Source organism: Neovison vison, chromosome X, assembly GCF_020171115.1.
Source record: "Neovison vison isolate M4711 chromosome X, ASM_NN_V1, whole genome shotgun sequence".
In the NCBI taxonomy this organism is placed as follows: Eukaryota; Metazoa; Chordata; class Mammalia; order Carnivora; family Mustelidae; genus Neogale; species Neogale vison.
The window spans coordinates 116251414-116279109 of record NC_058105.1 but is presented as its reverse complement, the minus strand read 5'-3'; the positions used below and the strand labels follow the sequence as shown (position 1 = coordinate 116279109).

The window sequence follows — 27696 nt, the reverse complement described above, 5'->3', positions numbered from 1 at the left end:
CACAACAATGTCAATGTCCTGAATGTCACAGAAGTATGCACTTAAGAATGATTAAAATGGGGAATGCCTGCGTGGCTCAGTTGGTTGGGCCGCTGCCTTCAGCTCAGGTCATGATCCCAGCATCCTGGGATTGAGTCCCACATCAAGCTCCTTGCTCATCGGGAGCCTGCTTTTCTCTCCGCACCTGCCTGCCACTCTGCTACCTTGTGCTCTCTCTGTCTCTCTCGCTCTCAATCTCTGACAAATAAATAAATAAATACAATCTTTTTTTTAAAAAAAGAATGATTAAAATGGTAAATTTTATGTGATGTATACTTCAGCACGTTGTCAAGAGGCTTAGAGTATATTCCTCTTTCCCTATAAGCCTCTCCCTACGTATGAATGTTGACTAGAATGGCAAGAAACTGCTCATGAGCCTCTGTTATCCAGCTGCTTAATATTCAACCACAAAATAATCAGGGGTGCAGACAGCATCAAATGAGGTGAGTTGGAGAACAAACCCATCTTTGTCCAGAAGCTCAGTTCAGTCCTACAGGAAACACTCGTTTCACTTCTACGAAAGATAACCTACTGCTTCCAGAAAGACAGTCTCTCAATCCGGCTACTGCTACAGAGCTCAGGCTTTAATGCCAAAGGACTCATTCTTCAGTTTCACTGCCTGCTCCACAGATTCCCAAAGAATAACACTTACTCTTTTTTTTTTAAATCATCTGGTCTCCCCGATTTTAAAGAAGGGAAGAGAAGATTGCATCAAATCTTAAAGACTCAATATCATCTTTTTGTTTTAGTTCATTGGAAAGAACAAGTTCATGACACATACTTACTCAAAACAGGAACTTCCTAAATATACACAGAGGTCAAGTACACATTGGTTACATCTTCTAGATAGAGAGCAAAATACTTAGAAAGAAGACTCTGAGGTGCCTCAAGGATGGAAATCCTCAAAGAGAGGTCAAATTAATCTCAGGGCACTCTAGTTACCAGTTACTATGCCATATTCGACAAGAAGAGGTGAACATAAATTCTATGCCTTCCATGAAAACGTCCTACATGTCAACCATTGGGATTTTCTCACCACTTCTGTGTTCCTACTGCAGATGTTTTGAATCTCCTGAACAGCACTCACTACCCTCTCTGCTTTGGATTTGCGACTACTTATGTATATGCCTGTTTCACAGACTAGAATATAAGTGGGTGTGGGGCAAGAGCGGTGTTTTGGTAATCTCTGTATCCTTTGGTGGTCTTGCACATTGGAAGCATTAAATATTCATAATTTACTTTAGTCAACAATAAATTCATTCATCCAAAATAGATCTATGGAGAAAGTACTGTGTGCAATGCATTTTCTAGATGCTAGGTACAGACCAACGGAATGAATAAAGCTTCCCCGCCTCTCATGATGGCATCTAGCAAGACGAGTGACTTTGTATTAAGTAGGATTCCTAAGAGCACAGTCTTACTGCTATGGGATCCCGGGCAAGTTACTTAACCTCTCTATACCCCTGTCTCCTGGTCTGACATGGAAATGATATTACGTACCTTATAGATTTTCTAGGAGGATTAAATGGGAAAATGTATATAAAGTGCTTAGCCATTATCACTGTTATTGAATTTTACTGAATAAAAAAATCAATCATCATAATGCCTCTTTATGAGTCTAGTTACAAAGAATGACTGTTTCGATTACAGCAGCTTTTTAAAACAGCAGGTTAACTGGCCCGTTCCTTTGCTTGGGGAATGGAGAGCATGAAGCGACTTTTACAAGACAGTCGCATAGCAGAGACATGCTTGGAGCAAAGCGATAATTCTGAAAAATGAGCAATGAAGAAAAGCAACAGCAATCACCATACAGTCATTGCCTGGGAAGAAAAGCAGACAGAACAAAGAAAATCAGAGAAACAACTAAGGCCAGAGCCGACAACCCACAGAGCTTTCAGGTCAATAAAGCTTCAGTTAAGGTGGCGCCCTACAGTGAGTGGCCGGAAGACTGTTCCAGAAGCCCCTCAAATACAGGCCCATGCCAACTGCTTCTGGCTGCATCCAAACTGTTATCTACTGTTAACGATAGAAAAACAACAAGGCGTGTGTCTTGGAAAAATGGCCTGTTGTCAGAGAACAGAAAGCCTTTTATTGAGAATTTTGATACTCAGGAGCAAACACACCACCATAGAAAATCACTCCGAGCCATCTTTTACAAAGCTTGGCATCCATTCAATAATGGATGAAGAAATCCTAAATCGTTAGGCCAAACAGATACTCCTCCCAAGGCAGTTAAGAAACATGGGCCAAATGAGACCACACACTCATGTGGTACAGATATCTAAAGCCACTAGCGAAAATTACTGACAGATACTTAGATGTAAAAAATGGGATTCCCAGTCTCCTACCTCAAAGCAGCCAGGGCTCTGGCCAAAGGCTGCTCTTGAAGGCTTCTTTCACTATCAGCAAGGATGGGACAACTGGAATTCTGTTCAGACCCTACAGACCCTATACTACCTATCCTATAGGTAGTACATCAAATTCAACAGACCTTTGCAGAATGCCCACCACTACGTAGCCCACAAGCCCAGACTGCTTTCCTACATTATTTTTCTTTTTATGTTTTCAAGAAGATGCTGTGTTTTCTGCTATAAAGTGGGATATTTAAACATCATGTTGATGGGAGTCAATGAAACCACCAAATTCCAGTTCTCCCAGATCCGCAAGATTATCTAAAGCCTTACAACTAAACATTCTACAGCCTTTAAAAGAGCTGTTTCACTAAGTCTGTAATGACATGGAAAATTTTAGATAATGCTAAGTGGAAAAGAGGCACAAGGATGGTGTGTGTGAAAAAAATTATGTGTGTGGTATGATCTCAACCAGTTAAAAATGTATGGCAAAAGGGCTGGAAGTAAACACACATGCGCACACACACACACACACACAAAGTCAACAGGGTTCACCCCAGGGTGATTAAATTACAGAGCTTTTTGCTTTCTTTTATATTTTTTCTGCTTCCCAGTGTCTCTACAAACCAGCTACTACTTTTGTAATGAGAAAAAAATAAAATTTTAAGAAAATAAGGTACACTAACGTTAACTAGAAAGGATGGTCTACCTCTCCACATTATTGATTTATTTCTATAAGGTCTGATTTGATATGCGACACCTCCTAACTAGAAACCACATGGAGCTTTTATTAGTGGGTCATTATACTTCCTCTTCCAAGTCATTAGTAAGAATGTTAAGAATATCAGATGTAAAATGAGTCAGCCGATGATTAACTTGAAGTAAAGGGTGGTGATAAATGGCAGGCAATAATTGGAAATGATTTTATATCATCTACTTAGTCAAATAAAGTACCAAGGTATTGTATCATGTTTTCAAAGTTAAAAAAATACACTTCCTGCTCTTCTAATTAAACCCATGAATTCCTATTCACATGTATGAAAGGAACTGAAAAAAAAGTGAGTTTACTTTGTAACTTTTTCATGTATGATCAAAGACAATACTTTTAGATTCCTCATTTCCCAGCATTTGAAGAAGTACTGATTGAAAGGGTAGAATTTATTTGCATGGGGTCCATTGTTCTGTTTTCTAGTGGTTCTCCAGTCCTTCACAAAGAAAAACCCTTTTTATTTATTTTAATTTTTAAAAAAACTCTTGCTAAACACAAACCAAAGTAATGATTACAGCTTCTCAAATGGGAGAAAAAACCAAATGTGATGAAAACCAGGCCCCCCCAATTTTGAGGTTTCATTTTTTTTCCTCCTGCTTTTAAAACTACTTAAGTGCATCATAATCTTAAAATCACATAGATTTCACAGTTATTTTCCTTTCTCAGCTATTTGACAACCATTTCCACTTAATGTGAACATACTTTGATTTTGCGCTTTTTATTTTAAAGGGGAACTGAGTTGAGGGCATGGATGGATTGACTCAATGCACTTTTAAGAGGAATCTTTTGGTGGAATAATTTCTGGTTTGCTGGAGAAAAAGTTCAGTTCAGCCTTGTGCTGGGCGATCAGGCGTATTCATTCACTCACTCAAAGTTACAAGTCTCTTCAGTAGCAAATCTCAGGTACAGAAGGAGTTCTCTTAAGGCCCAAAATTCTCTCTAGGGTGCATGATGAGTTTTAGGCAAATTAGATCCTCACTAAATGAAGGAATGCTACATCTTCCATTACTCATTTTGCATGTTCTCATTTTCCTGTCCTAAAATATTTCCCCATCCTCTTCTCCTTTCTCTGTAACACACACAAAATAGAGAGGAAGAAAACCCTCATTTGGAAAACAAAACAAAACAAAACATGAAATCACCTATTTTAATCATGGGCTTTCTTAAATGGCACTTTTTATAGTTCTATGTTATTTTTTTTAAAGGTACGTTTTGTTTGTTTTACAGAGGTAGGGAGCAGAGAATGTGCACAGTAAAATCTCCCAGCTGATGTATTTTCTGGCCTTGAGAAATTCTTGTCCTTTTCTACTACAATGGAGAATGTTCTTTTCAGTGCTTGCGACTTCTGAGGTCCTGAGAGCAGTAGTTGCTCTCTGTGCCGTCCACAAAGTCCCGCTACAGGCTCCGTGCAGGGAAAACAACATAGATTCACAGAAGACGGTGACAAAGGAGGACAAAGAGCAAGCATGGAACTTCTGGAGTTTCTAACCTATTCCCTAACTCCTGAGTTACTACACTTAATTTATTTCAGAGAGATGTTATCTATCTATCCAATTCTATGAGGACTTTCAGGAAAAGATTTCCACATCCTCTTTGCCATAAACAAGGAAGACTTGATCAGGCCTCAGTATTGGCCACTTCCCCCTTATTCCTAACCTGACCACCATGCCTCAGGTTATAGAGGGCTCCCCGTTTTCAGCCACCAGGGAACCAGAGAATAAGCAACCCTCAAACCCCACGTTAATTCTTCACTTCCTCCCAAACACCATTCATTTATTTTATTTTTTTCTTTTTCTCCCAAACTCCATTTAGCCTTCTCTCTTTGCAATGATGACCACAGCTCCCAATTTCTTGTTTCTTGACCATTTCCATTCACTCCAGTGACTGCCTTCAGTCACTGCCTCTCTGGATACCCCAGGCTCTTTCTAGTCATTGAGTTTCATGATGAGATGATCAACCCACATTAGAATCTTCATTTCATATAGACTTTCTAGACTCAAGTCAGGGATGGGCTACATGCAAGCATACTGCTCCACGGCCCCATAAAATCATTTCTTAGCACTTGGAAACAGCGATCCCTCTCCTGACCTGGCTGTATCTCTTTTGGCCTCACTAATTTTGTCCAGGCCTCTTTTCATGTCTTATTTGGACACTTTTTTGCTCTCCTGCCTACTGACCTATGACTGAAGGCTCTAGTTGGGAAAACCTGGAGTTGTTTGAACTCGGGCAGTGCACACAAAAATTACACCAAAATGTTACAGATCCTATCCCCTTCCTGGAAAGCACAATAAGGTCACCCATCCATTATGTCCCGCTCACCTCTATACTACAAAGAGAGAGCGTGACGTGTCTTGCCCAGGCACATTACTTATATGTGTGGGCACAGAGTTACCAGCTTTGTAACATTTCAGCCTCTTTCAAATAAAAAAACAACAATAGCTGTATTCCCATCAACGGAAAAAAATTAGGATTCTAAATTACGAGAAAGCCGACTTTCTCAGTTGCTAACAATGTGTGAATGTGGAGGGTACTAGGGTTTGAAGCAAAGGATCTCTATCTGAAATGAGACACACGGGACACATAACATGGGCAGCTCTCTCGGTGCAGCAACCAGACAAGGCTAGCACTGTACGGGGTTGAGGGGGCAAGTCGGGACTACTCCAGAATTAAACGTCTTGATACTTTACATCATTACTTCTCTTATCCACTTCCTTAATAGTCTAGAAAAGGTACTCAAGAACTCTTGGAAAAAGTGCTTCTGGTACAGAGAGAAAATGAAAAACCCAACTAAGAAATCAAAATAAAAAGAACAGACTGAACAGATGCTACCAAAACAAATGGAGCAAAACATATTAAAATCGCTGGTGGGTGAAAATGCTTAGCAAGTGAAAGAAGAAAAAAGAAAATGAGGCAGTAAATTCATCTTTACCACTTCTAACTTCCTCATCTTAAATGGGCGAACAGAAATACGGCTTCTAAGTGACAGAGACCCCAAATACCTGCCTTTAGTTGTCCAAACATTGCCTCCTCTATTCCTAAAGGTTCAAGTGTAAGTTTAATTGAGGTGAGACTCCTGAGTCAGGGGCCATCCATGAAGTGGCTTGACGATGGCCTTTTGATGAAGAAGCAGCTTTTAAGGCAATTCCCGCTCACTCTTAATTTGTCAATTGTTCACTTTATAGCCCAGGTTGAGGGAAAGAAAGAGAAAGCTCCATCAGAGGTATAAGTAGGGGTTACTGTGCCTCTGCTTGGATTTGCTTCAAGAGGGTTTATGGGCGCACATCTGTGTGGAAGCTGGCCGCCACCTTTAAAAGCCTGCATTGAGAATAGGCTGTCATCTCATCCTTTCTAAATGGCCTCTGATGCCACAGAAAAGTACAAAACAGGTTGCTGACTAACAAACGCCGTGATCTAAATTCTCTAAATGTAAGAAAAGGTGCATCATCGTGCAAAGTGAGCTGGGCAGTTTATTTGAAAGTTGCCAGTTTGGGGATGCCCGAGAGGCTCAGTCAGTCGAGCGCCCGACTCTTGGTGTTGGCTCAGGTCGTGATTTCGGAGCTGTGGGATGAACCCCACATCGGGCTCTGCACTCAGCATGGACTCTGCCTGAGGTTCTTTCCCCCTCCCTCTCCCTTCCACTCTGCTCCTACCCCGACTCGAGGGTGAGCGCGTGCATACTCTCTCTCAAATAAATAAATAAATAGATAGATACAATCTTAACAAAAATAAAGTTGCCAGTTTTTATAGAGCACTCAACTTAAACCATCCCACTGAAATTCAGTTGTCTAGACTATCATTTTACAGGTAGTGAGAATATCAGCAAGAAAAAGACCAGTGAGGCACATATGCCTGATCTTTATAACGGCCACACAGAGATTTATAAAACCTTGACTTTCAGGAATGCAAAGCATCCACAAACTTCAAGATTATAAATATTATGAAATAGTTATTAATATAAGTAAAGAAGAAAAGAGAGCCACAATGAAAGACTTGTAGATACTTTTGTCCACCCCACTGAAAAAATTTCAATTGAATCAAATGAATGATTCGGTGAATGTGCAAAAGAAAGGACTTTCACTTCCTATCCCCAAAGAATCCTAGAGCAGAAGGTAAGGGCAGAAAAAGTCAATCATAAAACTGGTTTTCCCTACTTTGCAGGATAAATGAGGTACTATCATTTTGAATTAATGATAGCACAAAAAAGAAATTCATCTTTTCACAGAAGAACTATTTCGAATCCACTCTCCATAATATTTTGGGGGGTGGGGTGAAGAGAAGCAGTCCTGGTCACCATGAAACCCGGAAAGCAAGCAACCACCTGGGTTCCCAGCTCCTCTTTTCTTCAGGGACTCGGGAACAGGGGGCCTAGTCCTTCCCTCAAGCCATCTGCCATCTCTTGGGACTGTGTAACTGACATGCTAGTTCACGGGGCTTCTCAGACAGAGGACCTTTTCCTCAACTCATTATTCTATGATGAGAAGAATGGTATCTTTTTCTCTTTGTGATAGGCAACATGAACATACATTAAACACCAATTCCAACAGCAATGAGCTACCACTTCACACCCATTAGGGTGGCTATTACAAAACACACAAACAGAGAATGACAAGTGCTGGGAAGGATGTGGAGAAACTGGAAGCCCCAGGCATTGCTGGTAGGAATGCAAAATGGCACAGCTGCTGTGGAGAACAGTAACGCAGCTTCACAAAAATTAAAAATAGAATTACATATGATCCAGTAACTCTACTTCTGGGAATATACCCAAAAGAATTGAGAGCCAGGACTCACATAGGTATCAGTAGGCCAGTACTCATTCACAGTAGCCAAAATGCAGAAACACCCTAAATGTCTATCAGTGGAAGAATGGATAAGCAAATTGTGATATAGCCATACAGTGGAATATTATTCAACCTTAAAAAGGAAGGAAATTCCGACACCTGCTACAACGTAGATGAACCTCGAAGACATTACGCTAGGTAAAGTAAGGCAGGCACAAAAAGTTAAGCATCTTATGACTCCACTTATAAGAGCTACCCAGCAGAGTCCAATGCACAGAGACAGAAAGCTGAAAGGTAGTTGCTAGGAGGAGGGGAGAATGAGAAGTTAGTGTTGTAGTGGGTACACTGTTTCGTTGTGAGAAGACAAAAAAGCTCTGGGTTCTGGAGATGGATGGTGAGGACGGTTACACATTAACATGAACATATTTAATGCCATTGGTTATACACTTAATAATGGATAAATGGTATTATGCATATTTTACTGTGATAAAAACATTCTACATTTCTTTCTTTTAAAAGATTTTATTTATTTATTTGACACACAGAGAGAGAGCACAAGCAGGGGGAGCAGCAGGCAGAGGGAGAGGGAGAAGCAGACTCCCCACTGAGCAAAGAGCATCGTGTGGGGCCAGATCCCAGGACCTTGAGATCATGACCTGAGCTGAAGGCAGATGCTTAACTGACTGAGCCACCCAAGCACCCCCAAACATTCTCCATTTCTATAGGCATACAAAGAAAGCTTTTATGGGGATTTCCACTGGGAATTAAAGCTGAGTGTATGAGACTGAGAAAGTCTTAACTTTTGTTCTGTTGGAATTTTTTTACCATGTACTTAGGTTATTTTCATTACAAACAAAACCAGCCAGAATTAGGTCAGCCTTTAACCTGGAAATTCCTCTCTTAAAAATTGAGCCTGAAAAAATAACCAGGGCAGACAGTGATGCATATATAAGAATGCCATTTTTAATATGAAAAATGTGGAGGCAACCTAAATAGTTATTACAGGAGGATCGGTTCAATAAGTGGCGGTACGCCTGTACAGGGGATGACCGTGCGCTTGTCTGAAAGAAAAGGGGGGCCCACTATATGTTCAGTTCCAAAATCAGGTAACATTTAATATGACCTCAGGGGTATACTGCACGGACACTACCGTTGTGATAAAAATCTGGAAGGGTACATATTAAATGGTTGTTTCTGGATAAGAGGATTAAGGGCAATTTATTCATATTCTTTAACTTTGAGTTTTTATTATTGTAATAACTATTGCAAAGAACTCCTGTAATCAGAGAAGTAACAGGGCTATTTCCATTTTGAGAAGCAAATAAGCAAAGGATTGGGGGGGGGCATTCAATAATGCAAATTAGTAGTTCGGACGTCACAAAACTTTTAAGGGTCCCAGGGGCTTCCCTGTCTGTGTCATCTCCAGGCCCCAGCCTGAGGGAGCCAGAGAGGCTCCTGCGGGAGCCAAGTACCATTGCTGAGCCTTTTCTGTAGGTCACGTTTTACAATCAACATACTTTCACTCCTTTCTCAGGCACCAGCTGAATTTTGCACGTAAATATCTAATTGTCATGTCTACTTTTCAGAACTCAGAACAATGCTATCTGGCAATAATAATAATAATAATAATAAGCAGCAAATTTAAGACAGCTTTCAACAAGAAAATTCTCTCAATCCATCACAGATGAGTATATTTTTTATTTTAGCCAGCTGCTGTCTGCACTCACGTCCTTCTAGACAAGCTACAGACGCCATTAAAAAACTTTTCAAGAAGTTCTCCTACTCTTAAAGTAATGTGTTAAAACAATGTGTTTCCTTTTGTCATGTTACCTTCCTTTTCATGTAATTCTGAAGACATTACAAGTTAAAGCCAATAGAAAAAGGCACAAAGAGACATATTTTATAGATATCATCCACTCTCCCCCTTACAATTGTTTTAACAAGAGACAGGAATATGGAAGACATATGACGCATTGCAAGCCTTACTTATCCTGTGCTTTATTTAGGGAATTTTATTTTCTGTTTGGAAAATGACAGACTTCTGCTTTTAGGTAGATAAATATGAACAAGTGACAGAGAGAAACGAGACCACTTATCACTAGCAAACTTTTAGAAAAGCCAAATAATTGAGTGTTTCTATTCGACTGTGTATATATAAGCAAATGAATATAAATGCTCAGTCCTACACAATTAGCCAAACATCTTTACCTCTATAAATTAAAAAACAACAACAACAACAAACCAGCTCAGCAGCACCCAGGAGTCACTACTCACAGCTTCTCCACTCACCAGGAAAACTCACAATGTCCATGCCTCCCAAGAGTGAAATGCCCGCAGCTGCCCACTCTGCGAGGACACAGTCTTCTCTCCTAAGTTAACCTGAAGAGCAAGCTGGATTTGTTTACTGCACAAACATCTGTAATTGCTAAAGCTCTCGGTGGCATGGTGTAACAGTTACTGCTTGTGCAAACTGCCCATCTAAATGACTCTCTGCAGTGTGAGCACATGAAAACCCAAGACACAGAGAAATTGAAAACATCTGTAAAAATCAATGGCCGGATTGACCAAAGGGGTGGGGGGATTAAAACAGCTACAGAGTTCCAGTGCAGCATCTGACTTGAGAAAAGACTCCTCCGCACTATAGGTTCTTCCTTACAATATCCACAGCTCCCCCCCACTCCAGCCCCAGGGGGATCCTGGCCGGCAGACACTTCTTGGAACCCACCAGGGCAAATCCATTACAAGCCTTGTTAGAAAACCCGCGCAGACAAGATGCAAGATTAAGGGGACTTACTACATCTCTAAAAGCAAAGAAAGAAATACCTCTTCTCCCATCATGCAGTCGGCCTCCTTTCTTCAGTTTGAAAAGGTCCCAGAACTACCCTGGGACCCTCCCACTTCCTTCCAACAGCCAAAGGCACAGAGCCTGAAGGACCCAGCCTAACCCTGAGTCATACTTGGGACCAAATGAGCAATGGGGAGAACAAAGCTCGCATTTGTTTACGGTTCAGGAAGCCGGGCCGATTCAAGGCTTGGGTGGCTTTGCGAGAAGTCCTCCTCCCTCGCCTGCCTCGCTGCAGGAATGTAGCTGTCTCCCGGGGACCCACAGGTGCGACCATTCAGACAAGGAACACACTGAAGGAGTGTTTATTTGGCAGGACCCAGCGGCCACTTCTGTTTAAAAACACCAGAGAGAAAATAAAAAGCCCACTATCTCTCAGCAGATAATCTGATGGGGAGTGACAGAGAGCTAGAATATGGGCATTTCTATGTGAAATGTCCGTGGTAAAAATACCCATATTTTAAAGATGTGAAATTAGTGGTAATACACAGAAATTACTCATTAAAAGAAAAAGAAGAAGGAAGAGGAGAAAAAAAAAAACCTAAGAAGGGAAAAACAGCCGTGGCTTTATAGAAACATTCACCCTAGGAAAACTCAAGCAAAACTGTTGCCAGCCATGTCAGTGGTAGTATCCTCACAGACTGGAATAAAATGTTCAATTAGCAATCTTGTTTTGGCCCCAAATGAGATACCATTTTAATCACCACTTCCATGGATTTAGAGCCCGGTGGTTAAGAGATCGAAACTCTAGAGCCAGCGTGTCTGAGATCAAAAACCCCAGCTGGACCTCTTCCCAGGGGTGGGTGTGATTTTGAGCAACTCATTTAACCTCCATTCACCTCAGTTTCCTTTTCTATAAAATGGGGATAAAAGCACCAATCTATAGGATTGTCTGCAAGATTAAATAGGTAATATGTTGAGTGCTTAATAAAGTAGCTGGTACAAAGTAAGCACCCTAGTAGCCACTATCTCAAACTCAGGGCAACATCACAAGGCAGGGTGCCAAGTTAGGAGTACCCTCACCTTACCACACTTCTCATGTGCTCAGACTCCGAGGGCCCGTTTCACTTCCCTATGAGGAATTTTTGAATTTTTTAATTGTACTAATTTAAAAGCCATTTATTCAATATTTAGTAACTGCCTGTGGTATTGGGGGTTTTGAATGAGATGCTATCACAGTGCTTAAGAAATACGCAATCTGCTTGGGTAAATAAGACATAGGTCTGTTTATATATCACACAAGGAAACAAACGTGGGAGATGTCAGCAGGATGCAAATGGCAAGGTGGTGCGGGCGGGAGGGAATTAACATCTGGAATTTAGGGGGCAGATTAAAAAAATCACCTTATCAAAAATTAATTATCAAAACTTAATTAGTACAGAGAGGATAGACAAATTGCCTGCACAGAATTCCCACTAATCTATGATGATACTCGTCCCTCAAGGAGGGGAGCGGAACCCCCCACTCAAGTGTAAGGTACACAATGTGACTTCTTCCTAAAGAGTTGAATCTAGGGGCACCTGGGTGGCTCAGCCGGTGAAGCGTCTGCCTTCGGCTCAGGTCGTGATCCCAGGGTCCTGGGATCCGGCCCCATGGCAGGCCCCTTGCTCAGCGGGGAGCCTGCTTCTCCCTCCCTCCCCTGCTCATGCTCTCTGTTGCTATCTCTGTCACTATCTCTGTCTCTCTCTCTCTCTCAAATAAATAAATAAAATCTTTTTTTAAAAGTTGAATCTAGAGAAGGGAAAAAACCAGAACAACCTACAGCGAAGAAACCTGATAAACATGACCTCAGTCAGGTGACCAAAGTCAACAACAGTGAGAAGTCACGTTGACAGGATGTGCCCCGAAACAACGTGATGAGAATGGCAAGTCCCCACTGTGATCTTCCTCCCTAAATCCAGCACTTTGGTCTAAGCACGAGACAAATGTCAGACAAATGCTAATTTAAGGACATTCTGAAAATTTTCTCAAAATGGCCAAGATTATCAAAAACATGGCAAATCTGAGAAAAGGTCATAGTGAAGAGGGGCCTGAGGAGATGTCCTGTAATGGGGTGTCCTAGATGGGATCCTGGAACAGAGAAGGGACATCAAGAAAAACTTAAGGAAATCTGAGTAAAGGATGGAATTGGGTTAATAATCATGTCTTAGTATTGGTTCATTAATTGTGACAAATATACCATATTAACAGGAGATGTTAAGAACAGAATTCTCTGAAAATTCCGTGGGAATTCTCTGTATTATCTTTACAACTATTCTACAAATCTAAAACTATTCTGAAATTAAAAGGTTTTTTTAAAAGATTTTACTTGTTTATTTATTTGAGAGAGAGAGCGTGCAAGAGAGAGAGAGCACAAGCAGGGGGAGCAGCAGGCAGAGGGAGAAGTAGGCTCCCTGCTAAGCAGGGATCCCAATGCGGGGCTCGATCCCAGGACCCCGGGATCACGACCTGAGCCAAAGACAGACGCTTAATTGACTGAGCCCCCCAGGCGTCCCTAAAATTAAAGTTTATTAAAAGGCGAATTAGGCACATAAGCTGGCTGCACATACATGCTACATAAATAAATGTGTATGTGTCAGTTAGAGACGCATGATAACATTCATGATTATATCTACAGAAATGAATTTAACAATGCCTTCCCAACTTCACCTATTTATTATCTCTCCATCCTTAGCCTATCTCTCAACAAAGACAGCTGAATGCCGAGTCCTAGCCTTTTGCTTCCCATAATAACAAAAGAGTTTTCTTTGAAAGGAAACTTGGCTCTTCTCTCAATTCTGCTGCCAACCCAGGCTACAGCAGCCCAACTCGAAGAGTGTACATGAGGTGGGCCCATCTGCCCCTTTCCAAGAGCTACTAGAAGTTCCTGGGGCCTGGCCAATTAGTCATCAACCACGGAGCCCCGGGGCTGGCAACTCTCCCAGCTACTTCCTCCCCATCTCCAGTTCACTTTGCTGGGCACAGTTATCTCTAAAGTGCTGATCTGATCATGCCACTCCCAAGCAGAACTCCTCCGCTAACTGGCCAGGTCACCCAAAAGAAGTACAGCTTGTGTAAAGTAGCTGGTGGAGCCCTGGGGGAAGAGGGCCCACCTCCCCTCCAGCCCCTTACTTCCTCCTCCACCACCACCGGGACCACATCCCCTACACTCCAGCCAAACACAGCCCTTCTGCATAACCATGCTCTCTCTTTGTCTGTGCACACGCTGCCAGGACCGCGAAAGCCCATTTATCTTGTAATACTTTGTTCAAATCTCACTTGGCTTGAGAAGAGCTCCTGATACCCCATCTCTTCATTCGGGACCTCTAGGAGAGGTAGTAGCTCCTTCTCGTATTCTCTTTGATGCTTTGGATGTACCTCTGCTAGTCCCTTTCCCCTGCATCACAGTGACTTTTATACCTGCCCACTTTTCTCCCACACATACATACTGCAAAGCACTAAATGAGAGGCCTGTACGTGACAGCTGATTCAAGGCGTGATGCAGGGGAGGAGGTGTTAACTCCATTGCAGTGAACTACACCAGACCCACCTCATCCCAAATAAATATACTGCCAGGTAAAAAAAAAAAATACGTATGTATCATGCTCATACCGAATCCAGACATGCCACCTAGCCAACTCCTTTACAAATGGATTGAGCTCATTTATTATCTAGAAATTTCCAGAGCTGCCACTGCAGATCCATAAAAGGCATTCAATAAAGCCTCAGTAAGTGAATGAATGAGCAAATTAATAGACAAACGAGAGAGTGAATCTGTAGCCAGACCACAAGCAGACCCCAAACATAATGAGTCTTCCTTTATGATTTCAGTTGGATTAGGACAAAACATTATATTTGTGTGTCCAGTCCACAAATATTTATTGAGGGCCCAGTACAGTTTAACAAGAGTTTTCAAGGAGTTGTAAATAGGAATATGATGGCAAGGTCCAAAATCATGGCACTTACTTTCTTTTTTTTTTTTTTTAAGATTTTATTTATTTATTTGTCAGAGAGAGAGGGAGAGAGAGCGAGCACAGGCAGACAGAGAGGCAGGCAGAGGCAGAGGGAGAAGCAGGCTCCCTGCCGAGCAAGGATCCCGATGTGGGACTCGATCCCAGGACGCTGGGATCATGACCTGAGCCGAAGGCAGCTGCTTAACCAACTGAGCCACCCAGGCGTCCCATGGCACTTACTTTCTAATGGCTAATATTTAAGACATGATGATGTCAAACAAACAGCTATCCAGACACAGCAAAATTCAGTTCTCCTCCTGTGAGTTTGAATTTTTCTATAAGAAAAAGTTAAAGAAACGATCCTGGAAACCACACTGCTATTTACAGGCGCTCCTTCTGTTCTAATAACCAGAAGGGCAGCAATAATAACTATGAAAATTAATCAAGTGATGATTATATGCCACACACTTTTCTATCCTTTTTTTGTGTGTGTTACTCATTCCTCGTGACAACCATATGGAACACGTCCCATTGGTATCCTAATTTTACAGATGAGGAATCTAAAGTACTGGGTGCTTAAGTGGTCTGTCCCTGGAAGAGTCAGAGGTGGGATGTGAACCCAGGCAATCTGGCCTGCATGCTTTATAACCACTACACTCTTAAAAACACAAATTTAAGGCCTTCCGCGAATGCGATCCTTAGTCATATTCTGGCTGCAATTAAACATTTCTTAGAAAATAACTACTATGCTGAGTGTTTTAGAAAGTCTGCGTCAAGCATATGTAGAACAGTAAACAACATCTAACATGTCAAAGAGTAGTCCTGTAACACTGTGTCTTGTTCCCTTTTCCTACTAACACCCCTGTCCTTACTTCTCCTAGATAAGGAAACTTAACAGAGATACTTTGGGGAAAGAGAACACAGAAAACAAAGTCTGAAAACCCCAGACCATTCACCTAGGCAACCAGTAGGCATCTTAACACCATCTACTCATTAAAACCCATGGATTTTCCAACTGCTCAAGAGATGTCACATAATCTTATCATTCAGCCAAAAGGAGGGTCATCCAATACTATAGGTCTCAGGAAATCATAACCAAGTTTTGACTGAGTTGTGTTTCATTAGTCAAAGAAGACACCTTTAGCTCCTGAAGATCCCCAGAGCTTATTTCTAGTCTTCAAAGGATTAGAGACATAAATCTCTCATTTTTAATGAATGAAGATCATCACTTTAACTGTTTACAATTTTTAATTGTACTTAAGTATACAGCTTGATGAATTTTTACTAAATGGATAAAAAGACTGCTTATGTACGAAAATAGTAAAATTTCTCTTACTGCAATTTGGTTGATTAAAAAAATGATTAGTAGCTCATTTATATACAATTTTAACTAACACTCTCTGTTACAAGTGAAAGCTACAATGTTGATATCATAAAGGCATTAATTTGGGTGAAAAATGAGATCTAAGATGATTAGAGTTGAAGAGACTGTCACAAACACAACATTGGGTTTTGGGATATGGTAGTAAATGAAGAAAGAAAATAGGATCACTTTAAGAGGGAGACATCAGTAGTCACAAATGGTAATCAGCTAAGACAGAAAGACCACGGGAAAGGAGCTTCTTGGAGAATTTCTTTGTGGGGAATCCAGTAAGCAACCACTGTAACAAACCTGAACATGGAATGAGCTGGCATCAACTACTCGGTATTTATCCCAAAGATAGTAGTGGAAAGAAGGGCCATCTGTACCCCAATGTTCATAGCAGCAATGGACACAGTCGCCAAACTGCGGAAAGAGCCAAAATGTCCTTCAACAGATGAGCGGATAAAGAAGATGTGGTCCATATATACAATGGAGTATTATGCCTCCATCAGAAAGGATGAATACCCTTGGGGACGCCTGGGTGGCGCAGTTGGTTAAACGACTGCCTCCGGCTCAGGGCGTGATCCTGGAGTCCCGGGATCGAGTCCCACATCAGGCTCCCAGCTCCATGGGGAGTCTGCTTTGCTCTCTGACCTTCTCCTCGCTCATTCTCTCTCTCACTGTCTCTCTCTCTCAAATAAATAAAAAAAATAAAATAAAATCTTAAAAAAAAAAATTAAAAAAAAAAAAAAAGAAAGGATGAATACCCAACTTTTGTATCAACATGGATGGAACTGGAGATTATGCTGAGTGAAATAAGTCAAGTAGAGAGACTCAATTATCATACGGTTTCACTTACTCATGGAGCATAAGGAATAACACAGAGGACATTGGGAGAAGGAGAGAAGTGAGTTGGGGGAAATAGGAGGGCGAGACGAACCGTGAGAGACTGTGGACTCTGAGAAACAAACTGAGGGTTTTGGAGGGGAGAGGGGTGGGGTGATGAGTGAGTCTGGTGGTGAGTATTAAGGAGGGCATGTATTGCATGGAGCACTGGGTGTGGGGCATAAACAGTGAAACTTGGAACACTGAAAAAATAAAATTAAATTTTACAAAAAAGAGAGGGAAAAAAGGCCAAGATTATTCTACAAAAGGCCTGTCAGGTTAGGTCCTGGAGATTCCCCTGGGTATCTGCCATTTACCCACCCATGTATAATACCTGCCATTCCCTTCCCTAAGTGTTTGGTCAGAGTGATCATCTGAGTGACTCATGAAAAGGGAAGGAGTTTACAAAAAGACTGGGGCTAGGCTGGGGTCACAGGGAAGCAGCCTGATGAGGAAATTCCCTCCTGGGTCCACAGGTGAAGGATAGAAGGTACCAGCTGTATTCATGAGAATAAGGTCCTGTCCAGATTGCCTTCTTGCTTATAGCCTTCCAACCCAGTCTCTAGGCTTATGACTTCAAACCTACGTCTACAGTTGGATAAGACTTACTTATCCAAGAGCCAGCTGGATGCCTCCACTTGATGGTTCCACAAGTACCTAAGAAATCCAGCTAGTCTAAGATAACCCATGACCTCTCTCCTCCCCAGATATCTCTCTTCTCCAGCAGTCTCTAACCAGGGAATGATACTACCACCCAGGTGCTTAAGCCAGTTGCCCAAAGCATCATCTTCAAGTTCTTCCTCTCCTTTATCCTCCACATACTATCAAATTTCTTCATTCTACCTTCAAAGCATCTCCCCCAAACCATCTAGGACAACACTTCAAAGCTGTCAGAGAGAAAAACTATCTCTTCTCTTGATGTTCCCTACCATGCAAAAGGGATCCCAAATGGACACTTTCTGGACACACCTGGACACTCCTGGAACTCTCTGCTCCCTTACTCACTTTCCTCTGGGAGAATGAAATGACTTCCTCTATAGGCGAATTTCAGAAAAATAAAGGCATGTTCAGCTCAACTCTTTTCTTTTCTCCTCTTCGAAGTTAGCCTCTGCTCGTCCCCCAGTGGTTAAGCCCTTCTATCTCACATGGGTCTGCTTTACTATAATGTTGCTGAGAGTGGGTGAGTGGGTCTATCTAATTCTGGGATCAGCTGGCAGGCCCATTTGGCTCTCACACTCATCTATATCCTTCAACTTTGCCTTCATCAATAACAACATTGCTATATAACATAGGTAGAGAAAGGTGCACAAATCTTAAGTGTACAGCTCTGAGGAACTTTCACAAAATGAAATATGATCTACATAAATAGAGGAAATATACCATGTTCATGGATTGGAAAAGTATCAATTCTTCTCAAACATATCTATAGAGTCAATGCAACCCCAATTAAAATCCCAAAGGTTTTGTTTGTTTGTTTTTTGGTGGGGGCAGATGACAAGCTGACTCTAAAATTTATATGGAAATACAAGGGGTCAAGAATAGCCCAGGAAATCTTGAAGAAGAGGAACAAAGATTGAGAACTTAAATTGCCAGGTATCAAGATTGACTATAAAGCTACAGTAATTGAGGTAGTATAGAATAAGTGCAAGGACAAATATAGACCAACACAAAAGAGCCCAGAAACAGACTAACACATACATAGCCACTTAAATTATGACAAAGGTGATAAAGGCTGTGCAGTGCAGAAAGGATGATCTTTTCAATAAGCAGTGCTGGATGAAATGGATATCCATACTGAAAACAAGAAGCAAAAGTATTATTTTGATTCCCCATCCACTGACTCATCAACTGATTTAGAACCTAGACTGTAGGGGCAGTGGGGAGCTTACTGGGAGAGCCAACATAAGTTTCTGTTAACCTCTCTCCTCAATTTTAGTCACCCCGTCTTCTGTAATCCACTCCTCCCACTGTAAACTGGAATACTTTCTCTAAACCACCTACCTGACTGTACCACTCTCTTGTTGAAAATAGCTCCCCACTGATAGCTCCTCACTGCCTTTAAGATCAAGTCCAAACTCCTTAACAAGTCACCAGGCCTTTCCTGATCTAGGCCCGCTCCTTCTCTATTCTCATCTTTCCCCCACTTCCTGCTAAAGCCTTGACACATGTTCTGTGCTATTTTAATTTCCCTTCAAGACATGTTGCTCTTCTCACCTTGATAACTCTATGCTCCTTGGCTTAATGAATGTCTACTGGACACCATGGTTCTCAGCCTAAACATGACTTCTTGTGGGCCTAAGAGCATTACTTCCTACAGGAAGTCTAAACATTACTTCCTGGAGGAAGGAGGTACACATACTCATACGGGAGCACTCATTCTCCAGTGTCCCTCACAACTCATCACTTCCTATTATGCCCAAGGGCTCCTACAGCTCAGCACTGTGTTCTCAAAGTGATCTCAACTTGTGGCATGTCCCGCACTGTATTATTATGGCTTATTTACTTTTCTGCAGCTCCCTGAGAGAAGTGACCCAGTCTTATTTACCACTGTGTCTCCAGGGCTGAACACAGAGTCAGTACTCAATAAATACTAGTTGAAATGAGTTACATTTATAATTTCAGAGTATTTTCTGTTATATAACATTTTTTAAAAGTCTGACGAGGTGGGACAGGTATACAGAGTATTCCCATTTTAGATATGGCCTCACTGAGGTTAAATGATTTTGTCAGGGGCAGCAAGCTAGGACAAGGGTACCAGCCCCTTCTAATCTTTTTTTTTTAATACTTTTTAAAAAATTTTATTCATTTATTTGACAGAGAGAGAGACCACAAGGAGGCAGAGAGGCAGGCAGAGAGAGAGGGAGAAGCAGGCTCCCTGCTGAGCAGAGAGCCTGATGCGGGGCTCGACCCCAGGACCCTGAGACCATGACCTGAGCCGAAGGCAGAGGCTTAACCCACTGAGCCATCCAGGCACCCCCATCCCCTTCTAATCCTATGATATTCAACTTGGTTCATCTTTAGACACACTGTATTTTCTATTATTTTAATACAACACATACTTAACTCTGGGCTTAGTTTAAATGTTATATTTTTTCCCAAGGTTCTTCTTTATTTCTTTAACCTTTTATCAAGGGAAATTTACAATATATATAAAAAGAGAGTACAGGGTGCTGATCCCATATGTATGCACCATTCAGTTTCAATAATTATCAACTCATGACCAATCATTTCCTTTGTGCCCTACACACTTTTCCATCTTTCAAATTACTGGAAGCAAAATCCCAGACATTAAATAATTTCATCTGTAAGTATTTCAGTTAAATGGTGCATCGAACAAATCACTCACAGTGATAAAAGGACTCATAAATGGGGTCCTTCCTTATAGCTCAGTAAATTGAGAGGCAAGACTACTCACTATGTCCCTATTGTTGGGGTTGGGGAGAGTTACATAGTATCTGTACTGGTATAATTACCAGCATTTAGTCACTCGGGTTAGGCTGGTATGGATTAGAGCATAGGGAAAACAAGCACAGAATTTTCTAGTGACAGAAAAAAGTGGATCCCCAAACTTCCCAACTTGAATGAAAATTGTAATAGGCTTGCAGTTGTTAAAAATTACCAGCTTCCTTTTTTTTTTCTTTCCTACACCCAAGTTATCAAACAAGCCATCTCGGATGGCCAACTTCCCAGCCTACGTAGAAGACCACCTGGGTCTCACCTAACAAATACTGTCACGTGAGATCCAATTTGTGCTTCAGCAAAATCAAACCTGCGTGCTCAATTCTCAAAGGAAGCTTCCTTCCACAAACATAAATCCTGGACACAAAACCATCTCAACAGTGACGAGAACCAGGTTGTGCACTAGTAAAACATTCGCACTCATCAGCTCTTGTTCCGTAAATCTATGCCACCATCCGTAGTGCCAACGACAGGGGTGGAGATGTTTCAAGCCCTCTTAGATGCTGTAAAAAAATTGTCCACAGCCAGTAAAGCAAGCTGGAAAGTTGACGTTTTCCCCAGAGGCTTCACAATGAGGAGCAGGTTAAGACTGCTGCCAGAACATGGTTTCCTTCTGCAAACAAATCATGAATCAAGATGCACACACATGCACATGCACATATATATTATTCTGATGACGTTAACGTGTCACGTCTCTAAGACCAATACAGTAAATCTCTGCTTCACAAAAACACAGCGAACCACACAGCCACTATATTTCCAACTATATAACTGTTACATTCTTCCACCCAGTCCCCTCATTTTATAGAGGTCTGTAATGTCGGGAGTGCTATGTTGATACAGTTTTGATAGTACCCGTACATCTAATACTTACTGAACACCTAACCTACTGTGTGCTGCCCGTGTTCTAAGCGCAGAGCACAGATCAGGGAATAAAATAAATGATGATCATGATAAAATGACTATTACGTTAGAAAGGGTTGCAGGCTAAGGAAACCAAGAAATGCAGCACACGTGAGCAGGACAGGCCAAGAGGGCAGGTTTAGAATGAGTGTACCAGGGCAGGACTCCCTGAAAAGGTCAAGTCTGAGCAAAGTGTGGGGAGAAGAGGCAGAAGAGGCAGGCAGCCAGTGGGCCGGTGGAGCAGGTGTCTACCCAGAGGTACCCAGAGGGAAGCACTGTGAGAAAGGGCCCCAGGTGGGAGAGTGCTTGGCATGTTTAGGGGAGAGTGAGGGGCTGGGACAGAGTAAGAATGGGGAGAAGGTGAGGGGGAAGGCCGGGTAGTAAAGGAGCCTAGTCACTTTGGCCTGAGGGCCTGGGGCAGGCCTTTCACCCTGGTTCTCAGGGGAGCCTCTGCAGGGACACGAGCAGAGGAGCGCCATGACTGGACTTGGGCGTTCGAAGGATCACCCTGGCTTCACTGTGGAGATGAGACTCTAGGGGGAAGGGGAGAAGCAGGAAGCCCTATTAGGAGGCCAGTGAGTCATGGCGAGAGAGCAGGGGAGCATCAAAGGGGAGGAGGTTAGCGGGTGTCGGACATTCAGGGGCAGTGGAGCTGATGGAGTCACCTGACTGGTGGGGCGTGGATTGTGAGAGAAGGAGAAGTCAGGGAAAACCCCAAGGCTTTAGTCCTGCTGTGCAAAAGCGGGAGTGGCATTGTCTTCCCCGAGATGGGGAAGGCTGTGGGCAGAGTGGTTCGAGGGGAATGAGGAGGAGTTCAGGGTTGGGCAAGCTAGTAAGAATTTAAGATTGTCAGGTGGAGATGTGCAAGTCGGCAGCTGGGCACGCGGCCCTGGGGTTTGGAGAAGACGGCTGAGATCCAAGCTCGGGGGTGTTACATGTGACGCTACCCAATTTACTATTGTGCTTAAAACAAATATTCATAGCAATAGGCAAAAGTCACACACAGAGACACGCACACACACACGCGTGCACGCGCACGCACACACACATGATGTCCTACACAGAGAAGAATATAAGACCAAGAAACATAAAGCAAACAAACGGCATTAACTGCTTGTTGACTGAGTCAATGGTCACATTCATTTCAACCAGTTGAGTAAAATGAAGAACTACATCCATTGTTTCTTCCCAAGATGGGGACTTGTTCTTTTGTAAATATTGACAGGAATCTGAAAGCAATCATGTGATGGAGAAATGGGTTCGCAAGCTGGGATACCAACTAGATAGCTTTCAGATATCATAGGTATCATAGGTATCATATCACAGATATCATAGGTATCATAGGCTGCTTACTGAAAGAAACAAAGCTGGCTCAGATAAGCTGCAGTGAAAGGGAAATGCAAATGGAACATTCTTCCATGTCTAAGTCTCTGCCCCTTTCTGCCTTTTCCATCTCTAGGGGTCTGAAGTGTCCCAAAGTTTCCTTTCCAGATTCTAATGCATGATGACACCAGGCAAGGTTGCTGGGGGCTGGGGGAAAGAGGCAGCTAGAAGTTCTACAGCTGTGGAAGGTGATGCAACTTTTAAAAAATTCATCTCACCTGAAAAATGAAAAATGTGTAAAAACCACTGATAAACCTGCATTAGAGATGCTGCTGATGCCCAATCCCCTGAGCCTACTGGCACAAACATCAAAAGTTTCAGCACTAAATCAAATTAACAAACATACCTTAAGCACAGCACCGGTGTAGCTTAATACAATCTGGAAAATTCCACAGTATTTCTCAAGTCCTAAGTGAAGCTATGGGGCTCAGAAGTGTACCACAGTAGATGTCACTGACAGCCACAAGCTCGATGGCTCTGGGTGTGTTGCTGTAGCAACCGCGTACTCAGCAGCAACACACTGTCTGCCTCTCGCAACCCAGAACCAGAGAGGTAGAAGAAAACAGCCAGCTTCCTGATGGTAGCGACGCAGGGAGTCACAGCACGGCCCATCTCCATCCCACACACATGCGGGAGACTTCCTTTCAGTGGTCTAGAAATCCTTCCCACCTAACTCCTAGAGAAAAAACCCACACAGCTCCTTTGGTCTAGTGCAGAACTAGTCAACACAACCGGGCACGAAGCACTAAAGAAACGGACAAGGAGAAGTAATAGATCGGTCTGTGCTCGAAAGTGTCATGGTCATGTGTTTAGCTGGGTCCAGGCATGAGGGCCTTTTCGGGGGGGGGGTTGTCGTGGTGGAGAGGATTGGAGAAGTGCAGGACCATATGAAAGTCATACCGAGACTCATTCCATGGAGAGGTCAGTAAGAAGAGCAGACGCAAACTAGAGCATGAGAAACACAGAGGGAGAGCCTCAAAGGGGAGAAGGCAAACAGCTAGCCTGTGAGGATGCCGACACCCCAGAAGAGGAACAAGAAGTCTCAGATGCCCTACACAGGACTTTTGGGTACTCCGCACTGTGTTGAAATAAAACAGAAACTGTCGAACCTACCTTTTCCACCGGTAGAAAGTCATTCTCTACTTCAATCGACCTTGGTCTTAGTTTTATTGGTTTGTCTTTGAATATATCTCCAAAGCCCACTCCCTTAACTTTCTTCGGCTGGATTGCTGCAGTTGCGACTGTCCCGTTGGCACCTTCGGATTTGGTACTGCTTGAGTCACCCCCGTCACTCTCGGAGCCTGTGGTTTCCCTTAAACCTGTCAAGAGTGGGGGCGGGGAGAGAGAGAGCTCAGAAATCAGCCATAGCCGTGAAGCGCCTCACAGCCAGCCGGGAACCACCTCTAAAAGTGTTACTGGGCACAGGGCAACCTGCACTGGGGCTTTCCATTTCATGTGTTGAATACATTGCGTTTGGGTGGCTCTGAGTTTTATTTGATTTCCCCACCACCAGCCTTTAATTTAAAGAAGTGAGTCAAGATTCTTAAAAAAAAAAAATCTAATTTCAAAGCAGATCTCTGTGTAAGTGTGACATTTCACCACTCTTCAACCGGAGCCGGATTCTGATACAAACTTGTTTCGCCACAGTCTGTGTGCGGCAACAACCCTTCCCACCCTGTCCTCGCCTCCCCACCCCGCCCGTACCACATACTGTACCTCCAGTCTCTATGACTCAATCTCTATGACTCCAATCTCTATGGCAATTAGCAATTAGCAATGAAAGTAACATTTCCTAAAGGGAAACTGTAAAGCTAAAAGCCATTTAAACAAATTAGCAATTAAAGAAACCACACAAAACTATGACTGCCAAAGAATTCAATCTCTTTGGATGGCTTCACAAGGAATAAATGCATGCAGACATGTTTCTCTAGGAAAGCATTAAACCAAACTTGACACTGAGACGCTTTCACTGGCGAGATGACTGTGTTTGTTAAAAAGAGGGAAAGGAAGCTGCTCTCGGAGGCCAGCTCTTCTTTCCTCCTTCAATGCCATCATTTCCCCAAAGGTGAATCCCTTTCCATAGAAGAATACTGGGGACATGACACCCTTCCTTTGACTTCCTGTGGCATGTGTTGGAAGTCATCAAATAGTTATCAGTAAGACAGCATGAACACTTACCTCCCAGATTCTTTTTTCCCCGGGCTCTGCCCACAATCATGTTCCTAAAAGGAAGAGCCTATTTGTTTCTAGTTAATTTCTGGGTATACACTCTTACTTTGAAAGTCAGTGCATTAGTCAGGCCATCGAAGGGCAGGATTCAGAGGATATCTTAGGGAAAACTAGTTTGCCATTCAATCTGTCTCTAAAGCTTCTAGATGTGTAGTAGGATAGCTCCTGAACATTTACTGTATATCCCCTGATGACAACGATGTCCTCGATGAAAGCACATCATCGAATTTTGTTCCGTATTAGCCAATCGTGCACTACCCTTCTATCCAGAAGGTGGGTTCCTAGTACATAAGAACAATACACCAATAATTGCTCACATAAAATGTTATAAAATGTCGAAGTCATTCAAATAAAGAAGTCTCAGGGCAGGAAGGAACTGTTAAATGAAAACAGATAAAATATTGAAAGGTCATTATAAATTGCTAACAAGTTTCAAAATCAAATCCTTAAAATTAAAATAACGGCTGTGTTTGTTGCTGCTGCTGTTTTCAATAAAATGGCATTTATAGGCCAAAAAGGAAGGGGGGAGGAGGAAGATCCCCGGTATACATTTTAATTAAAGAACGGCATTTGTGAGCAAGAACAGAGGGCAGAGCAATGAGGAGAGGCCTGCAGCAGTGGGGTCGGCTGCAATTTCTAGGACTGGATTTGAGTGTGCAAACATGGAGAACCCCCCTGGATTAGCTATCCATTCGTGTGTTTATTTGTTCATTGTTTTTGGAAATATCCCTGCTGGAGATATAATTTTGGAGTCTAAATATTGTGTCATTTCCCCTTTAACATGTTCTCATTTTGCCGTATGGATTCTTTCTATGTGATAAATGCCTCGTATATTCTTTTCTGGGTTGGAAAGAACCATTTGAGGGTGGAAAAAAGAAAGAGTTAGTGGAAAGAAACCATCAGCGTCCTGCCCTCTCCACCACCACCACCACCAGCAGCAGCAGCAGCAGAAGGAGGCAGGGCAAATGGATTAGGGCAAGTGTGCATCAGTTCTTCAGAGAGAGGAATTTGAAGGAGTCCTCTATCATTCTTCATTAGTCAGAACCATAATGTTTTCAACCACTGCCATTCTGATTTCACTGAGCTTCTGGTTTCAGGGATTTGCTGCCTTCCGGGCTCCTCTTAATGACTTTCTGTTAATCACTGGGAGAAATGCTCTTCGCACTACGCGGGGAGAAGGGGCAGTCATTCAGTCGCATAAGCATGGACTGGGAAGGAAACACGCGGCAGATTTTTCTTCCAGACATTCTGGCAGCCTGTTTCTATCACTTTTAAGTATGCAAATTATATAGCTGAATATCTGGGTTGGTGAAATAACTCAAAATCTAGTTCCTTCCCTTTGGAGGGAAAGAAAGGTGACATTTCATATCGACTGGGTGCTACAGCTCTCAGCTACTGGTGTGCATCACACACGCTTTCCCGTAAACTGTCCCCATGTCATGCTCAGAATGCTAAGTGACACCCACAGGCAGTACAGTGCAGAGCGTTGTCTGTGGTCTGGGGCCAGGTCATGAAGGGGTTGTGACAGGTACAAAAGCGTGCACGCTTGGAAACGCATGGAGCGCTGGGCACCAGTATGACTTCAGACAGGTGGCCAGGGGACTCATCTAGGTGACCAGGGGACAGACCAGTCCTGGCCTGTTAAACGCCCGTGGTGAGATGCAGACGGCACATGGCATGCGTAGTAAAGTCACGTACAGCAAGACCAGCTCTCCGTCCATGGGGGGGGGGGAATAAAAACAAGCTTCACCACTGACAGTGTGAGAAGCATGGCTCTGGCGTTCGCATCTGAACCTCCTCTTCCACTACTTCTGCAGACACAGGGTGTGTGCCTACGTGTATCTGCACACCACGGAGGAGGCTTTGCCTTCCAGGTGACAAAAGAACAAAGCCTCAAGCTTTCTCCGTTCCATGGCTGGCCAAATGACATCATAAATTACACTTGTGTGTAATTTACCATAATATTCCAGCACGGATCAATTCAGATCTGTGAGCCATTTTTGTTGATTTGAAATTTAGAACTCACGTGTCTAGTGTTATTCAGTGGCAGGAACCATTCTAAGAGCTTCACGAAACTCATTCATTAATCTCATTCATGTCCTTACCCCTCAACTTTTGGCAGCTTTATCTCACAGCACAAAAGGCTATACGTGGGGCCTGCCAAAAGAAGTCTGTCATGCGGTGACTAGCAGAATGAGCAGAGCAGAACGCCATTGCTGGCCTGGGCTTTCATGCCACATTCTTATTTCTTTGAACGACACAAGGAAGAAATGGTTTATTGGCTTCTCATGAGCCACTCAGGAAAAGCAGTAACCAGGAGAGGTTGACGTCTCCCCGGGAAGCCATCTTACGCCACCCCAGAAGCCCAGAGATACCGGTACAAGGATGTATGCCATGACAAATGCTACCGGTCCCTTCTCCGCACGCATGGTTCATGCACGCATGTTACACACATGGCAGAGGCACAAAGCAAACAAGAAAGCGCCAGGGCTGGTGACGAGGATGCTCCCGTAGCACGCACCAAGGAGACAGCACTTATTCGGGGAAATAAGTCCATGTCCTTGGATCGGAAATTCACACAGACACTTGGCAGAAGCATGAGCAGCTCAGGAAAGTGCGGCCGTGTCAAGAACCACAAGTACCGGATGGTAACTTTACAATTGCCTCCTGCCATTAAGGTCACTCACTGTAATAGCGTCTGTGGCCCTCCGTCTTTCCCGGCGCAGCTCGGTACAGAATTGTCCCTTCAAAGGTAGTCTTTCC

At 42.9% G+C, this 27696-nt stretch overlaps 1 protein-coding gene across 11 annotated transcripts in view; it reads right to left on the bottom strand.

Moving 5' to 3' along the window:
- The window catches only part of SH3KBP1 (SH3 domain containing kinase binding protein 1), a 340719-nt gene that overhangs the window by 110807 nt on the left and 202216 nt on the right, over positions 1-27696 (bottom strand). For 8 of the 11 annotated variants that reach the window (XM_044234434.1, XM_044234427.1, XM_044234423.1 and 5 more), the window contains 2 exons: positions 27621-27695; positions 23818-24023 (listed from right to left, as the gene is read on the bottom strand). In XM_044234434.1, the coding sequence (XP_044090369.1) occupies positions 23818-24023; positions 27621-27695 (281 nt within the window). The remainder of the gene's footprint in view (positions 1-23817; positions 24024-27620; position 27696) is intronic. The other 3 variants (XM_044234428.1, XM_044234430.1, XM_044234433.1) reach the window with 1 other exon arrangement.